Source organism: Bubalus kerabau, chromosome 21 (genome assembly GCF_029407905.1).
Source record: "Bubalus kerabau isolate K-KA32 ecotype Philippines breed swamp buffalo chromosome 21, PCC_UOA_SB_1v2, whole genome shotgun sequence".
Taxonomy (NCBI): domain Eukaryota; kingdom Metazoa; phylum Chordata; class Mammalia; order Artiodactyla; family Bovidae; genus Bubalus; species Bubalus kerabau.
In genome coordinates, this window is record NC_073644.1 from 38,367,427 (window position 1) to 38,391,150 (window position 23,724).

Below are 23,724 nucleotides of genomic sequence, written 5' to 3' on the forward strand. Positions count from 1 at the left end.
CTTACAGTAGTGGCTTTGGGTTTTTATTCTTGGGATTTGGTTATTCTTGTGCCAACCCTGAAGGGAGAGACTGGATCTTGTCTGAAGGCTGAGATCTGTGTCATGTGAATAACCGGAGACAGGTGTCCCCAGCGTGGACCCACAGATCTAGACGCAAGAGAGGGGCACTTCAGGGGGCTGGATGCCCAAAAGGTTCTTGACAGAGGGCTTTCAAAGTGATGTCAGGTGGGACCCTGGAGCGAGGAAAGCAGTCCAGGTGAAACTTCCCTGGCTGGCAGGCTCTGCTTGTCTAGCATCTGGATGCTGTCTGTGACTGATTATCTTTTGTTGTGCTCTAGCCTTGACTGTAAGCTTTCTTCAGAGCTTCTAACCTAGAGACTAAAAGGGAGGTGGGTGCTTGGGTGTGGGTGTTGACAGAGCAGTGTCCCCCTCCTGCTGTGATGACAGCAGGGACCTGGGTGACCCCCAGGAGAATGTGACCCTTAGGGACATGTCAGGCTGTGTGGTCTGGGACATTATCCTTCAAGTGCTTGGGGATTGGCTTATTTTCTTAAGGGAGGTGATATTTTCTTATATAATCTGTAACACTAAGTAGAAGATTATTTCTCAAAAATAGCAATGGGGCTAGACCACTGTGTACTACGTGGCTTCAGTCACGTCCAACTCCTTGTGACCCTATGGATTGTACCCCACCAGACTCCTCTGTCCATGGGATTCTTCAGGCAAGAATACTGGAGTGGGTTGTCATTTCCTCCTCCAGGGGGATCTTTCTGACCCAGGGATCGAACCCATGTCTCTTATGTCTCCTGCATTGGCAGGCGGGTTCTTTACCACTAGCACCATGCCTTGTCTGGGAAGCCCAGACCAGGCTAGACCAGAAAGGACAGGAATCTGGAGTTCACACAAATGTTCAGAGAGAAGATCAGCCTTGCCTGCCATTCAGAGGTGCCCAGCGCCTTCCCATGGGGGTCTCCGATTGCAGGAAATGCCTGCCCCCGGCAGATCTGCTCCTGGGGAGGTTCATCCCCACCTGGTGTTGGGTAACTTGCTGGGTCCTGGTCTCATGAGGTGTGGTTGTTTCAGGGTGTGTGTCATTGAGCTAAATCACAGGGAGGAAAACTGTTCCCAGAGCGGGAGGGAAGCAGCAACCCCCGATGCCAGGGCCAGTTGACCCAGCTGCCAGTCCTCACTGCAGACTGTGGAAATACACAGTGCAGGCGATGGAAAACGAAAACAGGAAAAGGCGATTCTGGGCTCTGGGATTTCCAAATGCTGGAGCCACAGAGTGGAAAAGTGAGCACAGGCGATCCTGGGCAGATGATTTGCTCATTCCCTCAGAAGCGTGTGTGGCGTGGAGCTGGCTGCTCCTAAGGTGTCTTCGAGGGCGGGCGGGGGAAGGTGGAGGACTTCAGTGGACTTTAAGGCAGTGCTTTTTCCCCCGAAAGAACTCTTTCAAATGGTCTCTGGGATTAAAAAAGAAAGAAAAAATAGTAACAGCTTTCTCTTAGCTGATCTTCCATCTTCCTTTTTCTCTTCCATTCTATGCATCAATGTATCTATCTATGCATCTATGTTCCTCCCTCCCTTTTCATTTATTTCTTTCCATCTATCTAGCCATCATGTAATTTTTTTAGTCCCTTTTTTCATCTGAGGAATGCCAAGGTTTGTCTGAAGGTACTGGTCATTATTCCTCATGCCTGTTGATCCAAGCCCCTTGGTATAGTTCACCAAGTGTACCAAGGTGGTAGGTGTGGGGTTGAAATATGTGACATTCTAATGATTTCTTTGCAGACTGTCGATTAGGTGGCATCTTGTGGGCCTGAAATCCTGACTATTTTATGAAATGGACCCCAAACTATACCTTTCAAGTAAAAACAGCTTGTTTTCAAATAGTATTGTCTGAATGGAGGCATGTGCTTAATCGCTCAGTTGTGTCCGACTCTTTGTAACCCCATGGATTGTAGCCCGCCAGGCTCCTCTCTCTGTGGGAATTCTCCAGGCAAGAATACTGGAGTGGGTTCTTGTAGCCCGCCAGGTCCTCCTCCAGGGGATCTTCCCAACCCAGGGATCAAATGCAGATCTCCCACATTGCAGGCAGATTCTTTACCAGCTGAGCCACCAGGGAAGCCCAAGAATACGGGAGTGGGTAGCCTATCCCTTCACCAGGGGATCTTCCTGACCCAGGAATCCAACTGGGGTCTCCTGCATTGCAGGTGGATTCTTTACCAGCTGAGCTACCAGGGAAGCCCCAATGGAGGCATAGCAAATAGTTACTTAGAAACAAATTATTATTACCATCAAAAGCAGGGTAGTGTGCGTCTGCAGCCCATATGACCGCTGTATATGCTGAGTAAGCACGAGAAAAACCATTCATTTTACTATCTATGAACATCATGGTGGATATTTTGGGGGGAGTGGTGGCAGGATTATAGATTTATAAGAACACGTTAGCAAGTCCACTGGAGACTCTTTCTTGCTTTCTGTCTGTGTGAGCAGGATTCCCCACAGCATCAGGCTTCTGTGTGTGCCTTTTCCTCCCAAGTCCGATGCTGGTTCTGTCCATGAACAGAGGGCCTGGTGGGAAAGAAAGAGACAAGGGGAGAGAGCTGTTGGCCACTTGTGTGAGTATGTCTTATAACAAGGAGGTAGACAGCAGGAGTCAAACCTGGGTCTCTTTGGCTCCAGAGCCTCTCTTCATTTGACACTAATTTATATCAGAGAACTCTGTGAGAGGTCTAGTTACTCTAGAATCTAGGGTGGTTTCTCCAGTCTGGACCTCTTTGGACATCCATGGCATGGGTGCCAAGTGGACTTTTGCTTCTTTGCTCAGATAACAAAGCGATTGATCTAGTACTTTTTTCTATTTGGCTGTGCCAGGTCTTAACTGCGGTACATGGGACTTTAGTTGCATCATGTGAACTCTTAATTGCGGCCTGTGGGATCTAGTTCCCCGACAAGGGATTGAACCCGGGCACCCTGCATTGGGAGTGTGGAGTCTTAGCCACTGGACCACCAGGGAAGTCCCTGGTGTAGAACTTTCATGTAAAGAGCTCAAATCAGGATTCATCCGTTATCTCCCTGCTTCTGTGAGAGAGACTTGGTGATTTGAATGATTTCTTGTGGCAAAGAACAGAATACAACATAGAAAGCCCAGACTCTCAGGAAGGTTACTATGGGAGCTAGGTGATTGTGGGTTCAAATCCCAGTTCTTAGGAAACTATTTAGCCTGTCTGATTTTCAGTTAGTTTCCATGCACAGTGGTTGGAGACAGTACATGCCAAGTTCCTAGGAGTCATGAGGTGTTATTACAGCTACTCTGCAGTCGTGCTGGTTTGTGTCAGGCCTGGCCTAGCTCCTCTGCTCTCAGGCACAGGAACTGGTTTTAACAATCTTATAATTCCTTGCAGCTTGCAGGCATGATTTAGTGGGTCATGGCAATAAGCGATGATTAAAGAATACAGCAAACTCTGGCACCAGTGCTTGGAAGACTGGCCAAAGGACAATTCTCCATCCCTGGCCAAGAGGACTAAAGCAAGCCCCTTTGGTTAAGCCTGTTTAATGACCTTCTGGATGAGCTGTTGGCGAGAGCTTCCTCACTGGCAGCTAACTCCTGCCCAAGTTGCACGGGTGATTCCTGTTTTACAAACTCAGGGCTTGTAAGTCCTTGGAGGAAGGCTGGAGCCTGGGCCATCACCCTGGCTGTGGCAGGCAGAGCTGAACTGAGATAGTTCATTCATAAAGTCATTCATTGAAAAATGTGAAAACCAGGAGCTCTGCATCTGGAGAATTTAAGTTGGTTTAAGGCTTAAATCTTAAGCCTGCTTTTCTTTGGACTCTTGGCTACCTGTGTAACCTGGGCATGCTATGCATTATTTATTTGACAAGGGTATCTAGGAAGAGAAGAAGAAGGATGAACGGGTGGAGCAAAATCTCTACAACATCTGCTTTGTGATTTATAAAATAAGTGTGATGCTGTGCCACTAAAGGATGCTTTCCAGGAAAATGAAGTTATTGTATAGAAAAATTCCCTCTTAAAGAGATGGCCAAAGTTCATCTATACTTCTAAAACTGTTGAGCATAACAGAAGAGAGATACTTCCTTACACTGTTATTCAGAAAAGGTTTCGAAAGCTTTTCCCTCACTTGGGGCCATATGTTAGTATGTAGAATGAATCTCTTTTGCCAGTTGATTCTTTTCACTCAGTCTTCCATTCCTAATAGATATATTACACATATTTCCAATATAGTAGATGTATAATAACCAACTATCATCAACACGAATGCCTTCATTTCTCCTGATTGGCTTCTCCCGTTCCTCAGTTCTCTTAAGATTTTGTGGCTGATTGGCTCCATTCACCCTTCTCTTCTTAATTCAGTGATGTTTGGGCCTCTCAGCTGATCTGTAGATGGTCTAACGCCATGAAAGGGTTTTTCTTTTATAGTACCTGGAGCACTTGTGGGTAGTACTTGACATGAAGGGAAGTCTCAGCTTCAAGATGCATTTGCTGGGAAAGGATTCAGGCTAGAAGCGATGCTTGAGCTGAATCTTAAAGAAGTAGAGAATGGAAATCCAGGTAAGAGTTTGGATTTCTAAGAAGGAGCGCAGTAAAAAGTAAGGAGCACAGAGGAACTTTGCAGGTGGCTTGTAAGGCTGTTCCAGCTCAAGGCAAGGGAGCATGAGGGTACAGCAGAGGAGAGGCTGGAGGGACAGCTGAGGACCTGGTCCTGAGGGCCCCTGCATGTATGTCCTGCAGGCAACTCAGAAGATTTTAAGCTGGGGATAAGGGTTAGGATGGACTTAGATTTAGGGAACATAAGAATGATGAGCCTGATCAGATTTGCATGACTGGGATGTGGGCAATGAGCAAGTCTTCAAATTTGCCTCAGCGTCCTCATTCCTAAAGTAGAGAGAAAGGTTTTGCACCAAGATTAGAAGAGATAATGTATGTGAACATGCTAAATATATTTAATTTTTGTTATTATTATTAGACTTATTATTGAGCCATGAATGAGTTAACATACTTTTTCAAGAAGAGATCAATTGGTTTTGAGGCAAAATACACTTGCTTTAGTATTGTTACCTGATTTATGGCGGGATGTATGACTGACATAGCTTTCTACTTCCTTCAGCATGTTTTTTTTAAAAATGAGAGCAGGTTGTAGTATTTGTTGTCTGCTTTAAACTCTTAAGTGCTAAACTTGGATGGATATGGGAAGAGTTGACCAAAGGTGAACACTGATTGCAGAAGAGGAAAAGAAAGGGTTTTGTTCTTTCTGGTTGTGCAATCATTCTTCAAGAGCCATTTAAAAAGAAAAACAGGGACTTCTCTGGAGTTCCAGTGGTTATGACTGAACTGCCATTGCAGGGGGCAGGGGTTCGATCCCTAGTTGGGGAAGTAAGAGCCCACATGCTGAGGGATGGGGACAAAAATAAAAAGTTTCCATCTTCTCCTGCTGCTGCTAAGTCACTTCAGTCGTGTCCGACTCTGTGTGACCCCATAGACGGCAGCCCACCAGGCTCCCCCGTCCCTGGGATTCTCCAGGCAAGAACACTGGAGTGGGTTGCCATTTCCTTCTTCAATGCATGAAAGTGAAAAGTGAAAGTGAAGTCGCTCAGTCGTGTCTGACTCTTAGCGACCCCCTGGACTGCAGCCTACTAGGCTCATCATCCATGGGATTTTCCAGGCAAGAGTACTGGAGTGGGGTGCCATTGCCTTCTCCACCATCTTCTCATAGCAACTCATAACCTGAAAACCTCACGACATTTTACCAAAACTCTCGTCCCAGAAGAGCATCAGTGGTGAGTAGGTGAATCAGATCAGATCAGTCGCTCAGTCGTGTCCGACTCTTTGCGACCCCATGAATCACAGCACGCCAGGCCTCCCTGTCCGTCACCAACTCCTGGAGTTCACTCAGACTCAGGTCCATCGAGTCAGTGATGCCATCCAGCCATCTCATCCTCTGTCGTCCCCTTCTCCTCTTGCCTCCAATCCCTCCCAGCATCAGAGTCTTTTCCAATGAGTCAACTCTTCGCATGAGGTGGCCAAAGTACTGGAGTTTCAGCTTTAGCATCATTCCTTCCAAAGAAATCCCAGGGCTGATCTCCTTCAGAATGGACTGGTTGGATCTCCTTGCAGTCCAAGGGACTCTCAAGAGTCTTCTCCAACACCACAGTTCAAAAGCATCAATTCTTCAGCACTTAGCCTTTTTCACAGTCCAACTCTCACATCCATACATGACCACAGGAAAAACCATAGCCTTGACAAGACGGACCTTTGTTGGCAAAGTAATGTCTTTGCTTTTCAATATGTTATCTAGGTTGGTCATAACTTTCCTTCCAAGGAGTAAGCATCTTTTAATTTCATGGCTGCAGTCACCATCTGTAGTGATTTTGGAGCCCAGAAATAGAAACCTGGTATATAAATAGCTAAATATCTAGAGCAGTACATGAGGCATCTGGTAATGTGTGATTTTCATCTGATTTTACTCTGTTATTAAAAAGGACCTTGCTTCTGAAAGAAGGAACATTTTAAAAAATTTTGAACATTAAAAAAAATGTTACTTATCTATGTAACACCATGAGTGGCATGTGGGATCTTAGTTCCCTGATTAGGGATTGAACCCTTCCCCCTCTGCACTGAAAGTGCAGAATCTTAACCACTGGACCACCAAGGAAGTCTCCTAGAACATTTTCAAAGTTCAAGTCTGAATCCTGCCTCACTCCTTGGTGATGATATGACCCAGGAAATGATGTCACCTCCCTGAGTGCCTCCCTCTATAAAATGGGAAGAGTAAGTAGGAAGCCCCACTTCTTAGGGCTGTTGGGAGGATGACATGAGAGCATCTGATTGAAACCTGAGAGAATGATAAACCCTGGGTAAGGTATAAGGGCCAGGAGAGGAACACCTTCACCTGTGGGAATTAGCAACATTCTCTTCTGATGATGGCATCAGATGTTTAAGTTCAAGTTGCATCTGAACATTATCTTAACTGACACCTAAGAAACCAGAAGAGGATGAAAAAGACGACAGAGTTTAGTCTGTAAAAGGTCTTGAGCCTGAAGAGGTACCAGGGTCCAGGGCCCAGATAATGGCAGGTCCTGCCAGTCTGACCAGACCCCATGGACAGGATAGTAGGGCATCCAGGTGCTGAGGAGATGGCCACTCCTGGGCTGCAAAGACAGCATAAACGGTGACCAGGGCGAGACAACACAGTCCACACGGCTGCAGGCGTGAAAGTCAAACTCTGTCTTTATTCTTTTACCATTGTATGTGGGGTAGGTAGCAGCATGGCTGGGGAGGTCCTGGGAAGGGAATCTGGTGGGTGGAAATCTTACCTTTGAGCATCAGTTACATTTAAGCCTGATTTCAGCACATTGCATGTTAGACTTCTCCATGGCAAGTTAAAGAGTAGAAGGGAGATGGGCTCCGACAAAAGGTTCAACACAGTGGCCAAGGTTGTATTCTTGCATTTCATCATGCATGTGCATTGGAATTCTGTGTTTTTGGAATCTGACTTTAGAAAACATAAGATTTCCAGGTAGCATAGAGCTGTCCCCATCTTAGCATCTCTGCCTCTGGCAGATGTGATGTCATACTTTCCTGACATTTAATATCTGCCCTGGTATGGGCCTGAAACCAAGTGTATTCATGTCTCAGCCACAAAACAGGACCTTCTATAAATAGCCAGATACAGGTGCTCTGTCCACCCTTTCCAACAGATACCTCTCCACCACCCCCGACTCCGCCAAAATGAAGCAAAAGCACATCCTGAGTTGACCATTCCTCTGAGCCTGGCAGACACGCAGCAAGGGTGTTGGCTGGTGATGGGCTGGAGGCATAGCCCACTTGACTGAGCCACGTACATGTTCAGGCTTGACCTCCACTGGCAAAATCTGCAGGGCCATTTCTAGACATTTCAAGTGATTGACTTCTCTGAGGAAATGATACATTAAAATATACATACACACATATTTAATTATTTTTTTAAACCACAACTGAAAAAATTTCTTTGCCACTGTGTAGAATTAAATCTGACAAGAAACCCTATGAGTTTTTATTAGTACCATTATTCTTTTCTTTGGCTTCATGTACTATATCGGTAAAATGACAAAAATAAAAAGAAAAAAATTGTAAAAAGGCAAATATTTTGTACAAAAATACAAAGTTTTAAAAGCTCTTTAAGTATATTTCATATTGTTACTAAGAGTTGGCCTATATATCTGTATGTCTGCATATTTTTCCTACATTTGGGATTTTATCAATAGAAATGTAAGGTACTGTTTACACGGTGTATGTTTTCAGTTCTTCCTAAAGCTCAACAACCAATGATAATCTTTTTTCTGATTGGAGCATTCCATACTCTGGAAGATATGATTTGCATAACTGTATGGTTATTGGCTGAGAAGAATCTATGTGATTCAGTCCATTTGCTTACTGACAATCCATATATCACACTAGGGGAACACTTTTGTTCCAAACTTTGTCCTTGAGCAAGGCAGATGGTAGAGAACACCGGCTTTCAATGTTTTCAGTAATTGGTCTTCAGTGCTTTCCCCTTCAATTTAATGAGAAGGTGATGCAATCAGAAAGAAGTATCTTTGCCTTCGAGAACTGTCGACAGTTTGTTCCTATTATGATATCACGGTCCATTATAATGTAATTGCTAATTCTAAAAGAGAGGAAAAAGAATGGGTGTTAGTTCCCCTTAAAGAACAAAGTTAATGGACAATTCAGAAAAAGGAGTGTATGTTTTTAAAGAAAACATTCCAAATACATCATTCAGTAATTATTTTTTCAAATATATGCCTCGAAGTTCTTATTCAGATTCAATAAAAGGTAAAATTCACTCAAAGGAGCCTATTCTGGGGTGTCCTAGTCTCAACTCAAATCCCAAATGTAGTAGTGCTATTGTGCTCAGTCGTGTCTGACTCTTGGCAACCCTATGGACTGTGGCCCACCAGACTCCTCTGTCCAAAGGATTCTCCAGGCAAGAATACTGGAGTGGGTTGCCATTTCCTTCTCCAGGGGATTTTCCTGACCCAGGGATCAAACCAGTGTCTCCTGTGTCTCCTGCATTGTGGGCAGATTCTTTACCCACTGAGCCATCGGGGCCCCTTGATGTAGTTACACTTGTTTTTCCTTTGTTTTCAGATCCAAAAAATCATTGCCAAGATAACTGTCAAGGTGATTATTGCCTATGCTTTCTTCTGGAAATTTAATGGTTTCAAATCTTATATTTGAGTCATTCATCCATTTTGAGCTTATTTTGTGTAAGGTTAAGAGAGTGGTCTGGTTTCACTCTTTGGCATGTGGCTGTCCAGTTTTCGCAGCAGCATTTATCAAGGAGACTGTCCTTTCCCTATTGTATATTCTTGGCTCCTTTGTCATAAATTAATTGACCATATGTGCATGGGTTTATTTCTGGGCTCTCTCTTCTCTTTCACTGATAGAGATATGTGTATTTTTATGTCACTACCACACTGTTCTGATTACTGTAGCTCTGCAATATATTTTGAAATCAGGGAGTGTGTCCAGCTTTGTTCTTCTTCTTTCTCAAGATTACTTTGGCTATTTAGGGTCTTTTGTGGTTCCATACAAATTTTAGGATTGTTTTCTCTATTTCTGTGGAAAATGACACTGGAGTTCTTATAGAGATTCCACTGAATTTGTAGACTGTAGATTTCTTTGGGTAGAATGGACATTTTAACAATACTCTTCCAATCTGTGAGCACAGAATATGTTTCCATTTATTTGGGCCTTCTTCAATACCTTTCATCAATGTCTTATAGTTTCCAGTGTATAGGTCTTTCACCTCCTTGGTTAAATTTATTCCTAGGTATTTAATCTTTTTGATGCAATTGCAAGTGGTATTGTTTTCCCAATTTCTCTGATAGTTTGTTATATGAAAAGACATATGACATTGGTGCCATATGATAAAGAACAACTGACTGACAATATTATAAGGTAATGACCTAGGCCCACCCATTAGTCTAAAATTTACTGAGTACTTCCTCTACATTAGGCACATGTATTAACTTACTTAAGTCCTCACAAAAACCCCATTAAGAGGATTACTATTATTATTTCCCTGAGTTAATAGCTTGCCGAGATACTAAGTGGCAGAATCAGGACTGGAATCCAGTTGCAGAACCTACTTTCAGAGCCCTTATACTCCTCACCTCTTGCCCTTTAATAAGATATAAGCTCTGCTGTGCTCTCTTAAATCCCTTCCACTGCTTACCTCTCTCCCTGTCTTTCTCGCAGATGAAGTGATTCATGTCTTCACATTGGAAATCGTTCCACTGCCCAAAATTAATCAGTCCAGCGCAATCTTCTCCAGGCCCGTGGCCATGACCCCAGTTATCTGGCTGTCCAGCTTTCCAATTTCTTTTAAGAAAACAGAAATCAAGTGTTATTTGCAAAGTCACGCAGACGTTTGCTTGACCCAAGAGCAGCAGAGAAATGTAAAAAACAAAACCAAGGCCTGTCATGCGTCCCAGAATGAAAACGTGCTGTTTAAAAAGCTGCACACACTGATTCTGAATAAGAAGCAGCTGTTTCGCAGAGGAGCGTGTGATGCAGCCTCTCCCTGCAGACTTGTTATCTTGGCCACAGTAGAGGCAGCTCACGGAGCTGCCTCATCACATTGCTGAGGAAGTAAATCTGTCTTCAACACAGCTCAATGAATGACAGCTTTCTAATGTGTACTGGAATGCTGACTTCTGGGCTTGAGTGTGAATATATACATTCTGAGGATGATACACCCACACACAAACACGCACACACTTATGAGAACCCAGAGGGAATCTTTGTACATTCTGATATCTTGTCTCTAACAAGTCAGAGTCAGGCAGAGAGAGAGACACCCTTCCCCCCTTTTTTAACTTTAAACCTTTTATTTTGTATTGGAGTATAGCCCATTAATAACGTTGTGGTGGTTTCAAGTGAACAGTGAAGGGACTCAGCCATACATATTCTTGTATCGACAGACTCAGAAAATGAACTTTATGGCTGCTGGGGGGGAAGGGAAGTTAGGGACTTTGGGAAGGTAATATACACACTACTATATTTAAAATGGAGAGAACGTTGATATACACTTAAAAGACCCTATAAACACTTGGTTATGGTTTTCTGGCTAAGCTGTAGATAGCTAATTGCTTCAGAAAGAAATAGTAATTTAATCTTACTTTTTGAAAATGACTCATACATTTCACTGCCTTTTTTGGGAGAGAGATTCTTCAAAACAAGTTGTCTTTAAGATGAGCTCAACTTGGGACTTGTTAATTTGTCTGCTGCTGCTCCCAGCACCCCCTCTTCAGGGTTCGCTGTTCCTGCCTCTCTTTCTAAGCGATCAATTAGATGTGCTTCCAAGAGTCAAAACTTGAAAGGCTACATTTTCTTTAAGAGCCAGGTCCTTGAACAGAAGCCTGTGGTCACCTCCTGAGAGGACAAGTTTGCCTCGTGCGGAGGGTCCGAAAAGAACATCTGCAGCAGGAGGTGCTTCCCGTAAACGATGACTCATTTGCCAAGCAGCAGCATCTGACTCCGTAATCACTCACTCTGGTCCATGCTTCATGTTTCTATCAGAGTGGCAGTGGCTTTGGCCACTAGAGAGAAATCTTCCACTGTACAGACTCTGAAGGCCAAAGAAAGTTCTACAGTAAAGAAACACGTCTCACTACTAAGATTTTCCTATTCTGAAGCCAGGTTCTTACCAGGGTCACCCAGGGATAAAGACCAAATTGCCTCCATCTTTTGACAACAAGACCAGCAAAAATCAGGGCAGTGGGAAAAGGGGAGTCGAAATTTACAGTCAAAGGATGGGAAAATGAGGTAGAATTGACTCCCCTGCACCAACTGTATATTTAGGGATTTTTTTTTTTTTTTAAGAAAATGAAAAGTGAGGGACTTCTTTGGTGATCCAGTGGCTAAGAATCTGCCCTGCAATGCAGAGGATGTGGGTTCAATCCCTAGTCATTAAACAAAGATCCCACATGCTGCAGAGCAACTAAGTCTGCCTGCCACAACTACTGAGCCCACACGCCACAGCTAGAGACTCCGTGCACCACAACCAGCGAGTCTGTGTGTGTACCACACCAAAAGATCCCTCAGGACACAACTAAGACCTGGCACAGCCAAATAAATGACTAAACAAATTTTTTTTTTAATGATCTCAGAGATGAAAAGATATTTTAGAGGAAACCATCAAGCAATGAGAGTATAAATGGGATGATACTTAGGTGGAAACAGTCATTCATTTGCTCATTCATTCCACAGAGTGTATACTGCACGCAAGGGCTAAAGCTAGCTGATGGCAACACGAGCGCTGTAGAGAACAGACTGCCAGTCCTTGTAGAACTTACATCCTATGCAAGAAACAAAGCAGTTACAAATCTCAGACTGTGATGCCAAGAAAAGGTGAAGTTGGAAGGAAACTTTGATGTAAGCTTTTTTTGGTGTGTTTCTCTCTTAGACCGTGACAGACCTTCCTAGAAATGGCCACGGTGCCCAGGCAGTCTGGTGGTGGTGATGTATACTTGCTTCATTTCTGCAGTGTTCCCTTCCAATGTTGCTTACCAAATTTGAGACTGTGATTCTGGATGCATTAATGATGGGACATTTGATATTTTTTATCTCACAGTTAATTGGAAAATTGCATAAATAGGAATTCTGATAGACGATCTGTTTAGTATTTTCCCCTTGCATTTCCTTGCCCTTTTCAGTAGGTAAAAGGGGCTTACATGGAGTTCTCTGGCAATTCAGTGATTAAGACTCTGTTTTCATTGCTATGAGCATGGGTTTGATCCCTGGTTGGGGAACTAAGATCCCACAACTGGCGTGGCATGGCCAAAAAAAAAAAAAGGGATGGATAGATGAGACAAAAGAGAACAAATTGATAATGGAAGATCATTTTTATCACCGTTCTCCATTTGTTTTTTTCCAGGTCATGGAAATTCTTCAGTGTGGTGTTTGAAGTAATCCTTCAGGACTAAAGGTAGGACGTGGCTGTGAGTGGAGTGACCCAGGTGAGACCAGCAGGGGTGGGAGATGGAGTAGCTTGAAGCCAGGCTGCAGGGGTAGTTTGTCTTGTACATGGTCTCCCAGCATCTCTTTGGAAAAGCTAAAATCACACAGAGTGATTTGTGGTCAATCCTTCCAGTCTGCATGCTTATAACAGCGCAGAGCATGTCAGAGAAACAGAATATATATGTTCTGGAGAAGAATTTCAGCTTAAATAGTGCCTAAACCTCGCTCCACAGATAGATTCTGGAAAGAGAAATGGCTGAAGCCTGGGTGCCGAATTCTTGAATCCCATATTTTAATACACAAGTTGCAGAAGTGGTTGGATAGCAACATGCGTTATGTACTAAGACAGTGTATTCTGAGTACACCGGGCCATGGAAGCACCTAGACTCACTCTTCCAGGAGCTGGAATCATGAAGCATCTCAGCTGGTGGCTGTGAAGCACCCCTTCCCCACCCCCACCCTCCCTGTTCTGGGTTTATCCTCATGGAGATAGAGCACAAACTTTTAAGCTTGGCAATCAGCCCCTCCCAACCACACAACTTAGTACTTTCTCATCAACCGCAAGATTGACAGAGGCTTCATGGCTGAGAAAATTCTTCTGGTAAGAGCCTGGCCTCAAAACAGGAAAATCTTAGGAGAGAGAAGCATTTCTTTGCTATTGAATTTTCTCCCACTATAGAGGTTTCTCTCTAGTGGCCAAAGCCAGAGTCGCATGAAGCATGAAGAGTGAGTGATTATGGCATAAGATGAAGCCAAAGTTTCCCTTCCAGAGCTTTTAATTTTTGGAGACTTGTTTGATGACCCAGCACTTGTTTGATGATCCTGGTGAATGTACCATATGCACCTGAAAAGAATGTGTATTTGTGGTTGTTGGGTGAAAGGTTCCATAAATATCAATAAAGTCAAGTTAGTTGACTGGTTGGTTGGTTTAGTCCCTAAGTTGTGTCCGACTCTTGCAACCCCATAGACTGTAACCTGACAGGCTCCTTTGGTCCACAGGATTTCTCAGGCAAGAAATGGAGTGGGTTGCCATTTCCTTTGCCAGGGGATCTTCCCGACCCAGGGATCGAACCCAAGGATCAAACCCGAGTCCCCTGATTACAGGTGGTCTCCGGTATTGCAGGCGATTCTGTACCAACTGAGCCACCAGGGAAGTTAGTTGATAGTGTCTGCTATGTTCCTCTTGGTTTTTCTGTCTACTTGGTTCTATTAATTACTGAGAAGGGAGCACTGAAAGCTCATTTGAAGCCCTTCTCTTCACCATATGCACATTTAGGGTCAAGGTGTCTGTCTTCTTGATTGTGACAGGGTCCTGCAAATCAGACTATTTTTACATGAGTGGAACAGTATCTCTCACTCATACTGTGCCCAAAACTCTAGAAAAGATTTTCCAAGCTGGCACAGGGGCTGGGGCATGGTGGATACTCCAGGATAGTTCACTGAATGTTATCATGAGACCGTGGGCCAGTGGATCCCAGTGTCCAGCCAGGGGACTGGTACCAGCTGGTCAAGAATGAAGTCCTCACAGGTCTGTTGTGAAAAGAGAAAAATGAGGACAACTCTGTGTGTATGTATGGGTGATGGCCAACTGTCTTTTTTTGTTTTGTTTTTGTTGTTTTGTGCTGAGATTTGTTGATAGGCGATTTTTGTCTTTTTGGCTGCACTCTGTGGCATGTGGGAGCTTAGCTCCCCAACCAGGGATTAAATCCATGCCCCCTGTACTGGCAGTCTTGACCACTGAACCGCTGGGGAAGTCCCAATAGGTGATTTTTAAAACCCATGTCCTTAGTTGGCAAATAAAATCTTGGCAACACTGGTCAGCTCTCCAGTCTTTTTCTTGGAAGTGCATTGGTGGGTGGACCCAAAGCACTTGGAAACCTGCTCCTAGGCACCATCCGGAGACATCACCGATTGCTTCTCTTGCCCCAGTATTCATAGTCAGCGAGTCAGATTGTATGTTTTGCTGGAAATAAACCTTTGTTCAAGTCCACGTGTACCTTAAACTTTCAGCATCCAATCCATGTCACTGTTGCTTTTTGTCTGATTACTCCAGCACCATCTTCCTCAACCAGCTCTCAGTATAAAAATTCAAGTAGGGGCAAAAGACAGAGGAGAGAGCCTTTCATCCCTTTTCTATTTCCTCCTTAATAGTACCCCCAACAGCCTGAAACAATTTCAGAAGGGGAGAAAAGGTAAGAGCAAAGTAGGGAGACTGATTTCTTCTGTAACCTGGGCGAGGCATGGGGAGGGGCCAGGTCCAAACCACTGTGTATGGCAGGGGAAAGGGAAGCGATGGACCGGGCATGGAGGCCACAGAAGCAAAGAGGAGGAGGGTGCAGGTGAGTCTGAGTACATGGGGAGGTAGCTGTGTTGGGTACCCTGTGCTGGAAAATCCCATGGACAGAGAAGCCTGGCGAGCTACAGTCTATAGGGTCACAACTTAGCAACTGAACAACATGGAAATGATGATGGCAATGACAACAGGAGTTGTTGTTGTTCAGTCCCAGTTGTGTCCGACTCTCTGTGACCCCATGGTCTGCAGCACGCCAGGCCTCCCTGTCCTTCACTATCTCCCGAAGTTTGCCCAAATTCATGTCCATTGCTTTGGTGATGACACCCATCCAGCTCATCCTCTGACGCCCTCTTCTTCTGCCCTCAATCTTTCCCAGTATCAGGGACTTTTCCAGTGAGTCGACTGTTTGCATTAGATGACCAAAATACTGGAGCTTCAGCTTCAGCATCAGTCCTTCCAACGAGAATTCAGGGCTTATTTCCTTTAGGATTGACTGGTTTGATTGCCTTGCTGTCCAAGGGACTTTCAGGAGTTTTCCCCAGCACCACAGTTCCAAGGCATCAATTCTTTGGCGTTCTGCCTTAGACAAGTAATAGGAGTAATAGTACAAATACTAGCAGATAGCATTTCTCGAGCACTTCCCGTGGGCTCTCTGTCATTGGTGCTTGATATGTATCATCTCACATAATGTTTACAATACGGATGTCGGTGCTTCTGTAATCTTCACTTCTAGATGAGGGCATGGAGGTTCACCTGGCTGGGTAACTAACACAGGGTCACGTAGCTGCTGAGTGCTGGTTGAAGGCCTGGAACCCAGACCTGGTGAACTCCAGGGCAGACACTCCCTTCCCTTGTCGCACTGGCTCTTTTTCTTGTTTGTGGTTTCTTGTTACGTGGCAAGTTCAATTAGCCTTTGGCTATTGAGGCCTCATACTATGTCTGCCTAATTTATTCTTGCTTTTAAAATCTGATCCCAGGGATTTTTACATGTCTGTGTGTTCCTTTGGGTGGAAAACAAGAAGCAGAGTCTGGGCTCTGGCTGGGGTGCTGTGCAGTTGCGTCTGGGAACAGAGCTCCCCGAAGGTGTCTGGTGATGTGATTCTTTCCTATCCCAGGTACCAAAGCTGGGCTGTCATCCCAATCAGTACTTCCTGCTGGAGCCTGGGAGACAGGAGAAAATTCCACCCTGGGAGAGCTGGCAGGGGTGCTACTGTTCCTGCTCAATCCATTCCACATGGGCCAACCCAGTTTGTGCTTAGAGGAGGGCTTCAGATTGAATTTCTTAGTGAGTCTAACCCAGACCTTTTTTTTTTTATGACCGTGAGAAAAGTGGAGGAGACTGAAGTTTTGTGTTTTTTTTTTTTCAGCTCCTCGCTGACTCCTTTAAAAAAATGATCCATACTCTTGACTGTCAAAGTGACACATTTATCTTTCCCTTAGTATTCTCTGCCTCCTGTCCCAACTTCCACAGCTCTGATTTATTTATTTTTTAAAATGTATCTATTTCTTTGCATCAGGTTTTAACTGAGGCCTCCCCTCCCCACTTCCACTGCTCCAATTTTATTTATTTAAAAAAATTATTAATCTGTTTATTCGACTGAATTGGGTTTTAACTAAGGTATGTGGAATCTTTTGTTTCTTTATTTGTACCAGATCTTTTTTTTTTTTTTATCTTTTAGTTGCAGTACATGTGAACTCTTAGTTGTAAGCATGTGGGATCTAGTTCCCTGACCAGGGATTGAACCCGGGTCCCCTGCATTCGGAGTACAGTGTGGTAGCCACTGGACTACCAGGGAAGTCCCTCCACCGCTCTGATTGTAGATGACAACTCTCACAACTGCTTTGAGTCTCCTGAAGCGTATCCTTGCTGTGATGGATACCCTCCTTGGGTGTCAGCCACGTTTCCGAGGGCCAGGATGTGGTATGGCTTCCTCCCACCAAGGATGGGTGTGCAGGGAGCAGACTGGCTGTCTGCTGAGCCAGGAAAGAGATATCCATTTGTCCTGGGGGCAGTCTGAGGCTCACCTTTGGCACGAATCCCAAATCTTCAAATGTTCCACCTCAATGTTTGGTTGCTACTCTAAAAGAAATGGCCTGGGTGGTTGATTCCCTAGTGGTCCAGTGGTTAAGAACCCACCTTGCAATGCAGGGACTGTGGGTTCGATCCCTAGTTGGGGAACTAAGATTCCACAAGGCATGGCACAACTAAGCCCACGAGCTCCTGAGCCCACATGATGCAACTAAGACCTGATGCAGGCAAATAAATAAATACTTAAAAAAATCCTGTAAAAGAAATGGCCTTGCTCTGGTTTCCATCTATATCCTCTAATTATGCTTTTCACACAGAGGATTTAAAAGCATAAAGAAACCCATCTACCCACACACACAGGCACGCACATGTGCACACACACACACAGAAACTCTACTTGGCCCCTCCATCCCTCGAGCCCATCTTCCTGTCCTTGACCACGACTGCTCCAGCCCTGATGCCTGTGACATTGTCCCGGAGCTGAAATGCCCTCAACCTCTCCTCTCCGGGTTCCAAGGATGCTGCGGCTACTCCAGCTCAGGACACAGTCCTGAAGCCGAGATGCCCACACGCCTGCTTGAGCCTCTGTAGGACATGTCTTCTCTGGTGGGTTTTTATAAATTCTGCCCTACTTGGTGCAGTGTGTGTTGCACAGTTTCACATTTCCGCATCCACTAGAGGCAAAGCAAGAGGAGGATGAAGAGGTGAAACTGAAATGGGCGCAATTTCATCCTCTTCAGACCCTGGGGTGGGGTCATAGGGCAGGAGTGGACACTGGGGTCCGGTGAGGCTCATGGAAATGTTTGTACCCCTGGGAGCTTTGAGAAGGTTCTAAGAACTGCTGCTGTTCTCTGTTGCTGCCTTTATAGAACTAGATCACACTGGACTTACAGGGACTCTTCAGACCTGTGGGAGATGGTCGTCCCACAAGGGCCTTCATTCGTGGTACACTTGAACTTTCTATGTGCAGGACAGTCATCAACTTGTAGTTCCTCCCCACACTCTGGCCAGAAGCCCAGTGAGGGCTGGGACATCAACAGTGTCATCCTGAAGGGAGCGCCCTGCCCATGTTGGAAGCACATCTGGGGAGCTCAACCGAGCTGGGGCAGCCGGGCTTCCTTGGCTTTTGCAGCAGCGCTTAAAGAGCACGCTTTGCCGTCTCTCTCCCTACCACCCTGGGTGGTTTTATGAGTCTGTATTTTTGTTTGTTTTTTTTTTTGTTTTTCTTGGTAGAAATGAAGAAAAATTCACTCCATGAGAAGAAGAAAAAAAACCCGACTTTTACCCCATATTGATTTCCCTCCATGGAAATAAACACGCAGCTGGTACCCAGAGGCTGAGTGTGAGGACTGTGTTGGACACAAGGTCGTTCAGGAAGAAACACAGACCAGCGAGAGCCTGACCAACAACCTGGACGTTTCTGAGACTCACTTGTACTCCAGAAGTGTCCCATCCAGCCACCTCCATTCATTCTCCTGCTCCAAGTCCGTGAGGCCAATCCAGTAGTTCTGTTTTGCCACCATCTGGTTTTTGATCCATTGCTGGAAAATAAAATCATAGATGGTGTGTTACTATTTCTTGAACAGATGTTTGGGGGACTTTCGATATTTAGAAATGAGGGCCACTTTCGAAGAGGATGTTTGTCATAACTTGTGCACTATTTTGCTCTCCTCTTTTTATTGCACTTGTTTTGCCCTGGGGTTTTTTTTTTTTGGTGGGGTGTGGGGGCGTGGGGAGGGCTTTGACATGTTTTCCTTTTATAAGTTTATAAGCGATACTCCTAAACTATCCCGATCACTCATGAATCCCACCAGGCTCCACCCGCTCCCACAACCCCTCCCTCCGATGTTCTAATAACAGGAACAGCCACGGCACTAGCAAGCTCTTGCTCCTGGCCAGGTCCCATGTCCAGTGTGTCACACATAACATGTCTTTGAGCCATTACAACCACCAACCTAATAAAGGGGACAAGTGGTTGAGCTGGGATCAGGCCCAGGCGCCTGACCCCTGTCTTATGGATGCTCATTTCCAGTCAATTACTGCAGAAGCATCCGTTTTCAGGGTCCTGCCTGCTGGAGACATGCGGGGGAAAGAAAGGAGGCCCCTGTGACTGCGGCATTAAAGAGAAAGCACTGGCGTTGTTGCTAGATGGACCTCAGTTTCAGTCTCAGCTCTGCATTTACTTGTCTCATGTATTAATCATTCAAATTTTGTGGGGCCTCAGTTTTCCTGTCTGTAAGATGGGGATTATATTACCCACAGGCTCCTAGGGTGTGGTGAGGTTTATAGGAGAAAATGCCTGGCACACATTAGGGACCAAATGAGTGGTTATCATGTGTGGGCTCTGCCCCAGGACTATATGTGCCCTTCCTGACCCTGTTGAAGCCACATGTCTGGACCCTGGCACTCGGCCCCACCCCTCCAGTGCTCAGGGCTCTCTGCCTCTCCATAGGAGACTTGTACAGACCTGCAGGCTTCCCACTCTTTCCAGGAAAAGCCACACAGCTCCAGGCTTGATAAAGCAAGAGCTTCCAGCTGCAAGCACAAGGACCCAATCCCCAGGCCATGAACGCTTTCTGTCCCTGGATAAAGCCCAAATCTCAATCATGTGGCCCTTGATGTTTCTGTGACTATGAATTTATGGTATCTTTGAATCCTCAGTAAGCATGCACTTTTCAGATGTCAGCAATCCTTAAATTACCGTTTTCTCCAACCCGAAGAATGCCACACACATACCTGCTCCTCTCCCGTGTTTATGAAAACGAGATGTGAAGACATTCTTTCACAGAAAAGTTTTGCATCCTCAAAAAAGTCTCTCTCAGTTGAAAAATAGTAGCATTTGTCTGTGAAGTTCTTCCAGTAAGGCAGGCAGCCTAGGAATGCAAAGTTTAAAAATGCCGATGAAAACATACACACGCTGAAAACACTATGCCTTTAGGAGGCATAGCCACAGCCCAGCTTCCCCAGCGCCCATATGCTGAGTCTGTGACTGATGTTCCCGAACATTCTAGGGGCCAAGACCAGTCCGAGGAAGTAGGTGGCCTGTAGGACACGTGGTGGTTACAACCACTTAAGCGGGCCTTTGTGTCTGGATTAGTCTTGACAACGACAGAAGTAACAGACACAGAAGTAACAGGCAGCACAGGCTCAGGGGGGCCCCATCAGCCCGGGATCACACAGAACCTGTAAACAAGAGGTTGGGAAAGCTAGGCTCACAGAAAGACGCAACTAGGGGGAACTGCAGGGAACCAAGCGGAATCGGCTGTGGGTCCAAGGGGAGAAAGACAGGCGTGGTTGCAAACCCAAAGCTTTCATTATCAAAGGATGAGAAGGTGCCATAATACCTTCTCAAAAAGAAACGCAAGCTGGCTTTAGGAACAGAAAGTTCCATCTGCACGTTAACCAAGGGTCGACCATCCCCAGGTGAAAGGCAGAGAATGAAGACAGGGACGGCTCTGGGGTGGCCAGCCTCAGATTTTCCTGAATTCAACGTCTGGGACCAGTTTGTCACTGAGGACCCGACTTAGCTAATGATAAACAAGCGCTGGAGGAGCTGATGCTGTTTAGGGATAAACACACGTGCCTGAAGGATGCTGCCTAGTGAGGGGCCAGGCGAGCAGCAGGGGCTAAAGCCCACCTTGTGTGATGCCTTCACTGCTAATAAGATTGGGTGTGTGAGGTGAACACGGGGAGCACCCCCATCCCGGGTGTGAGGGGCTCAGACTCACCGTTGTCCTCAGGTGCTGTGGTCGGCTCGGTCTTAAGGGCCAGGGGCACTGCCGCCCCCGAGGGGCCCGGGGGACCAGGGGGACCCTTGATACCTGGCATGCCCGGCATCCCAGGGAGGCCTGGCAGCCCCCGTGGCCCAGGCACCCCAGGCTCCCCCACGGTGCCCTGCAGTCCCTGGAAGCCGGGGGGGCCCTGAGGGCCTGGGAGTCCATCCTTGCCCGGCGGGCCAGGGGGGCCTGGGTCCCCGCTGGGGCCCTGGGGGCCGGGCTTCCCAGGAGACCCTCGGGAGCCTTTGGAGCCTTGCAGGCCTTTGGAGCCTTTGCTGCCGCGCTCTCCAGGGGGGCCGACCGGCCCGATTGGGCCCCTCTCACCAGCTGGGCCAGGTGGGCCCGGCTCCCCCTTCTCTCCTTTCTGCCCCTTGTTGCCGGTGGGGCCTGGGGGTCCCTGCTGTCCTCGGTCACCTTTTGGACCCCTGGGGCCAGGAGGACCTGAAACATAAAAAAAAAAGACAAAAGGCATAAGCGTGAAATCCGGGACACCTCTGGTCATCTGGGACCATTTTTCCACAGCAGGAAGGCTGTGTGGGTTAGGATCGGGGCGGGGTGGGGGGGGTGGTGGGGGTGGTGTGGTGTGTGTATGTGTGTATGTGTGTGTGTGCGCGCGCGCGTGCGCTCAGTCATGTTTGAGTCTTTGCAACCCCAAGGACTGTAGCTCACCAGGCTCCTCTGTCCATGGGATTCTCCAGGCAAGAATACTGGAGTGGGTTGCATTTCCTTGAGATGACCTCTCTCTTATTTCCTCATTCCATCGATTTGATGAATATTTATTAACTACCTATTGTATGACAAGTACCATGTAAGGTGTCGAGTAAGGGGTTGAACTGGACTAAAAAGACGCCATGGAGTGTTGAGAGACTCTGTCCTGTAATTCCCCCATCGCACCAGCCGGGCCTCTCCTCTCTGCTCCTCCCTGTGGTGCTCCTGTCCCTCCAATGGTGCTGTGGGAACACCGAGGTCCTCAGGGCCGGGCCTCACTATGGACCAGGTCACCGGGACGGGAGATCTATGTTGGGGGTGCTCTCAGGGCCAGCTGAGGAGGACCAGTTTCATTTTTCCCAGTGATGCAAACAGTACATCAAATGCGTCTAATAATGCAAATAGGGCTTGGGCTTCCCTGGCGGCTCAGACTGTAAAAATCCACCTGTAATGCATCCCTGGGTTGGGAAGATGCCCTGGAGGAGGGCATGGCAACCCACTCCAGTATTCTTGCCGGGAGAATCCCCACAGACAGAGGAGCCTGGTGGGCTACAGTCCATGGAGTTGCAAAGAATCAGACACAACTTAGCGACTAAGCACAGCACACAGGGACGATAGACTAGAGAAAGAAATATGTGCAGCATCTCACTGGCAAGGGAGGGGAAAAAAATCATTTTCCTCCAAAGGAGGAAAAAGCAGTTCCCCCTTAAAAAGGTAGGGAGGGGGTTGGAGGAAGGGAAGCAAATACTTGCTCATCTCTCCTTGCTCCAAAAGGCGGTTCACTTAATGTGGGGGTGTCCTGTTTTCTCTGAGTTCTCAAGAGTAACATCGACATCACACAATCCATCACAACCAGGATTTGTATGCAAATGACAGGGTGAGCTACCTTCACATACAGTATGTCACGTGACCTTCGTCTATGGCATAGGATTCCCACAGCACATCTGAGGACACGCAGAGCCAGAGACACAAAGCTCCTTGTTCAGAGTTACTGTGCAACTCAAGACAGATCTACCCAGGGGAATGGGGCTTCCCAGGTGGTGCTAGTGGTAAAGAATCCACCTGCAATGCAGGAGACCTGGGTTCCATCCCTGGGTCAGGAAGATCCCCTGGAGAAGGGAATGGCAACCCACTCCAGTATTCTTGCCTGGGGAATCCCATGGACAGAGGAGCCTGGCAGGCTACAGTCCATGGAGTTGCAAAGAATAGGACACAACTGAGTGACTGAGTGACTGACATAGCACACCCATGGGAGTAACACATGTCCAGTTACCATTAGGGGGAGGAGCTGGGGCAGGAATTCAGGGCTTCTCGTGTTGAAATGAACACATCGTGGAGGACACTGTGCTCAAATATTCCACTGCCTGGAATCTTAGAGCATCTGAGATCTTGCTCTTCTACAGGAATAAGTGTAAGAGCTCCGCACCCATTCTCTGGGTGGAAGCACAGAGCCTTGGAGGCTGGGAGGATGGAAGTGCAGGGGAGAGGCAGGATTGGTGGGACTCCCACGCTCAGTTTTGCCTGTCCCCCTTCACCAGCACACCTCCCCACTGGCTGGTCAGGACAGAACGATGAAGCACCCTTTCCCACCTCAGTAGGGGGATCTCTGTTCTCTCCCGCCCCAGACCCTAGTGGACGTCACTGCATCCACATACCATCCACGGCCACGGCCAGCCCTCCATCTCTGCCCTCCCTCTGCAGAAGCTAGGTCCTGGGCTCAGCTTTGCTCCCTTGAGCCTACCCATGACATTGCCCCTGGACTTTCAGGCCGGACCCTCTACGGAGCTGTAAGTGAGTTTATGCCGAACTAGCATGCGCTAGGGCTAGCGCTGGCTTCAGTGCGTTCCTTTTAGGGTTATCTGCCCCATAAGTCAGAGACTTTGGGGTGAAA

At 46.6% G+C, this 23,724-nt stretch overlaps 1 protein-coding gene and 1 long non-coding RNA gene across 8 annotated transcripts in view; one reads left to right on the forward strand and one right to left on the reverse strand.

The window, feature by feature from the left end:
• The window catches only part of LOC129636157 (uncharacterized), a 39,438-nt gene extending 20,518 nt beyond the window's left edge, over positions 1-18,920 (forward strand). For all 3 annotated transcript variants that reach the window (XR_008706695.1, XR_008706696.1, XR_008706694.1), the window contains 3 exons: positions 12,278-12,442; positions 12,945-12,995; positions 18,583-18,920. This is a non-coding gene — a long non-coding RNA (uncharacterized LOC129636157). The remainder of the gene's footprint in view (positions 1-12,277; positions 12,443-12,944; positions 12,996-18,582) is intronic.
• Positions 7,224-23,724, reverse strand: part of COLEC12 (collectin subfamily member 12) — a 183,087-nt gene continuing 166,586 nt past the window's right edge. For all 5 annotated transcript variants that reach the window (XM_055559430.1, XM_055559431.1, XM_055559432.1 and 2 more), the window contains 5 exons: positions 21,078-21,566; positions 20,086-20,222; positions 18,781-18,890; positions 10,242-10,387; positions 7,224-8,669 (listed from right to left, as the gene is read on the reverse strand). In XM_055559430.1, the coding sequence (XP_055415405.1) occupies positions 8,650-8,669; positions 10,242-10,387; positions 18,781-18,890; positions 20,086-20,222; positions 21,078-21,566 (902 nt within the window). In that variant the 3' untranslated portion in view covers positions 7,224-8,649. The remainder of the gene's footprint in view (positions 8,670-10,241; positions 10,388-18,780; positions 18,891-20,085; positions 20,223-21,077; positions 21,567-23,724) is intronic.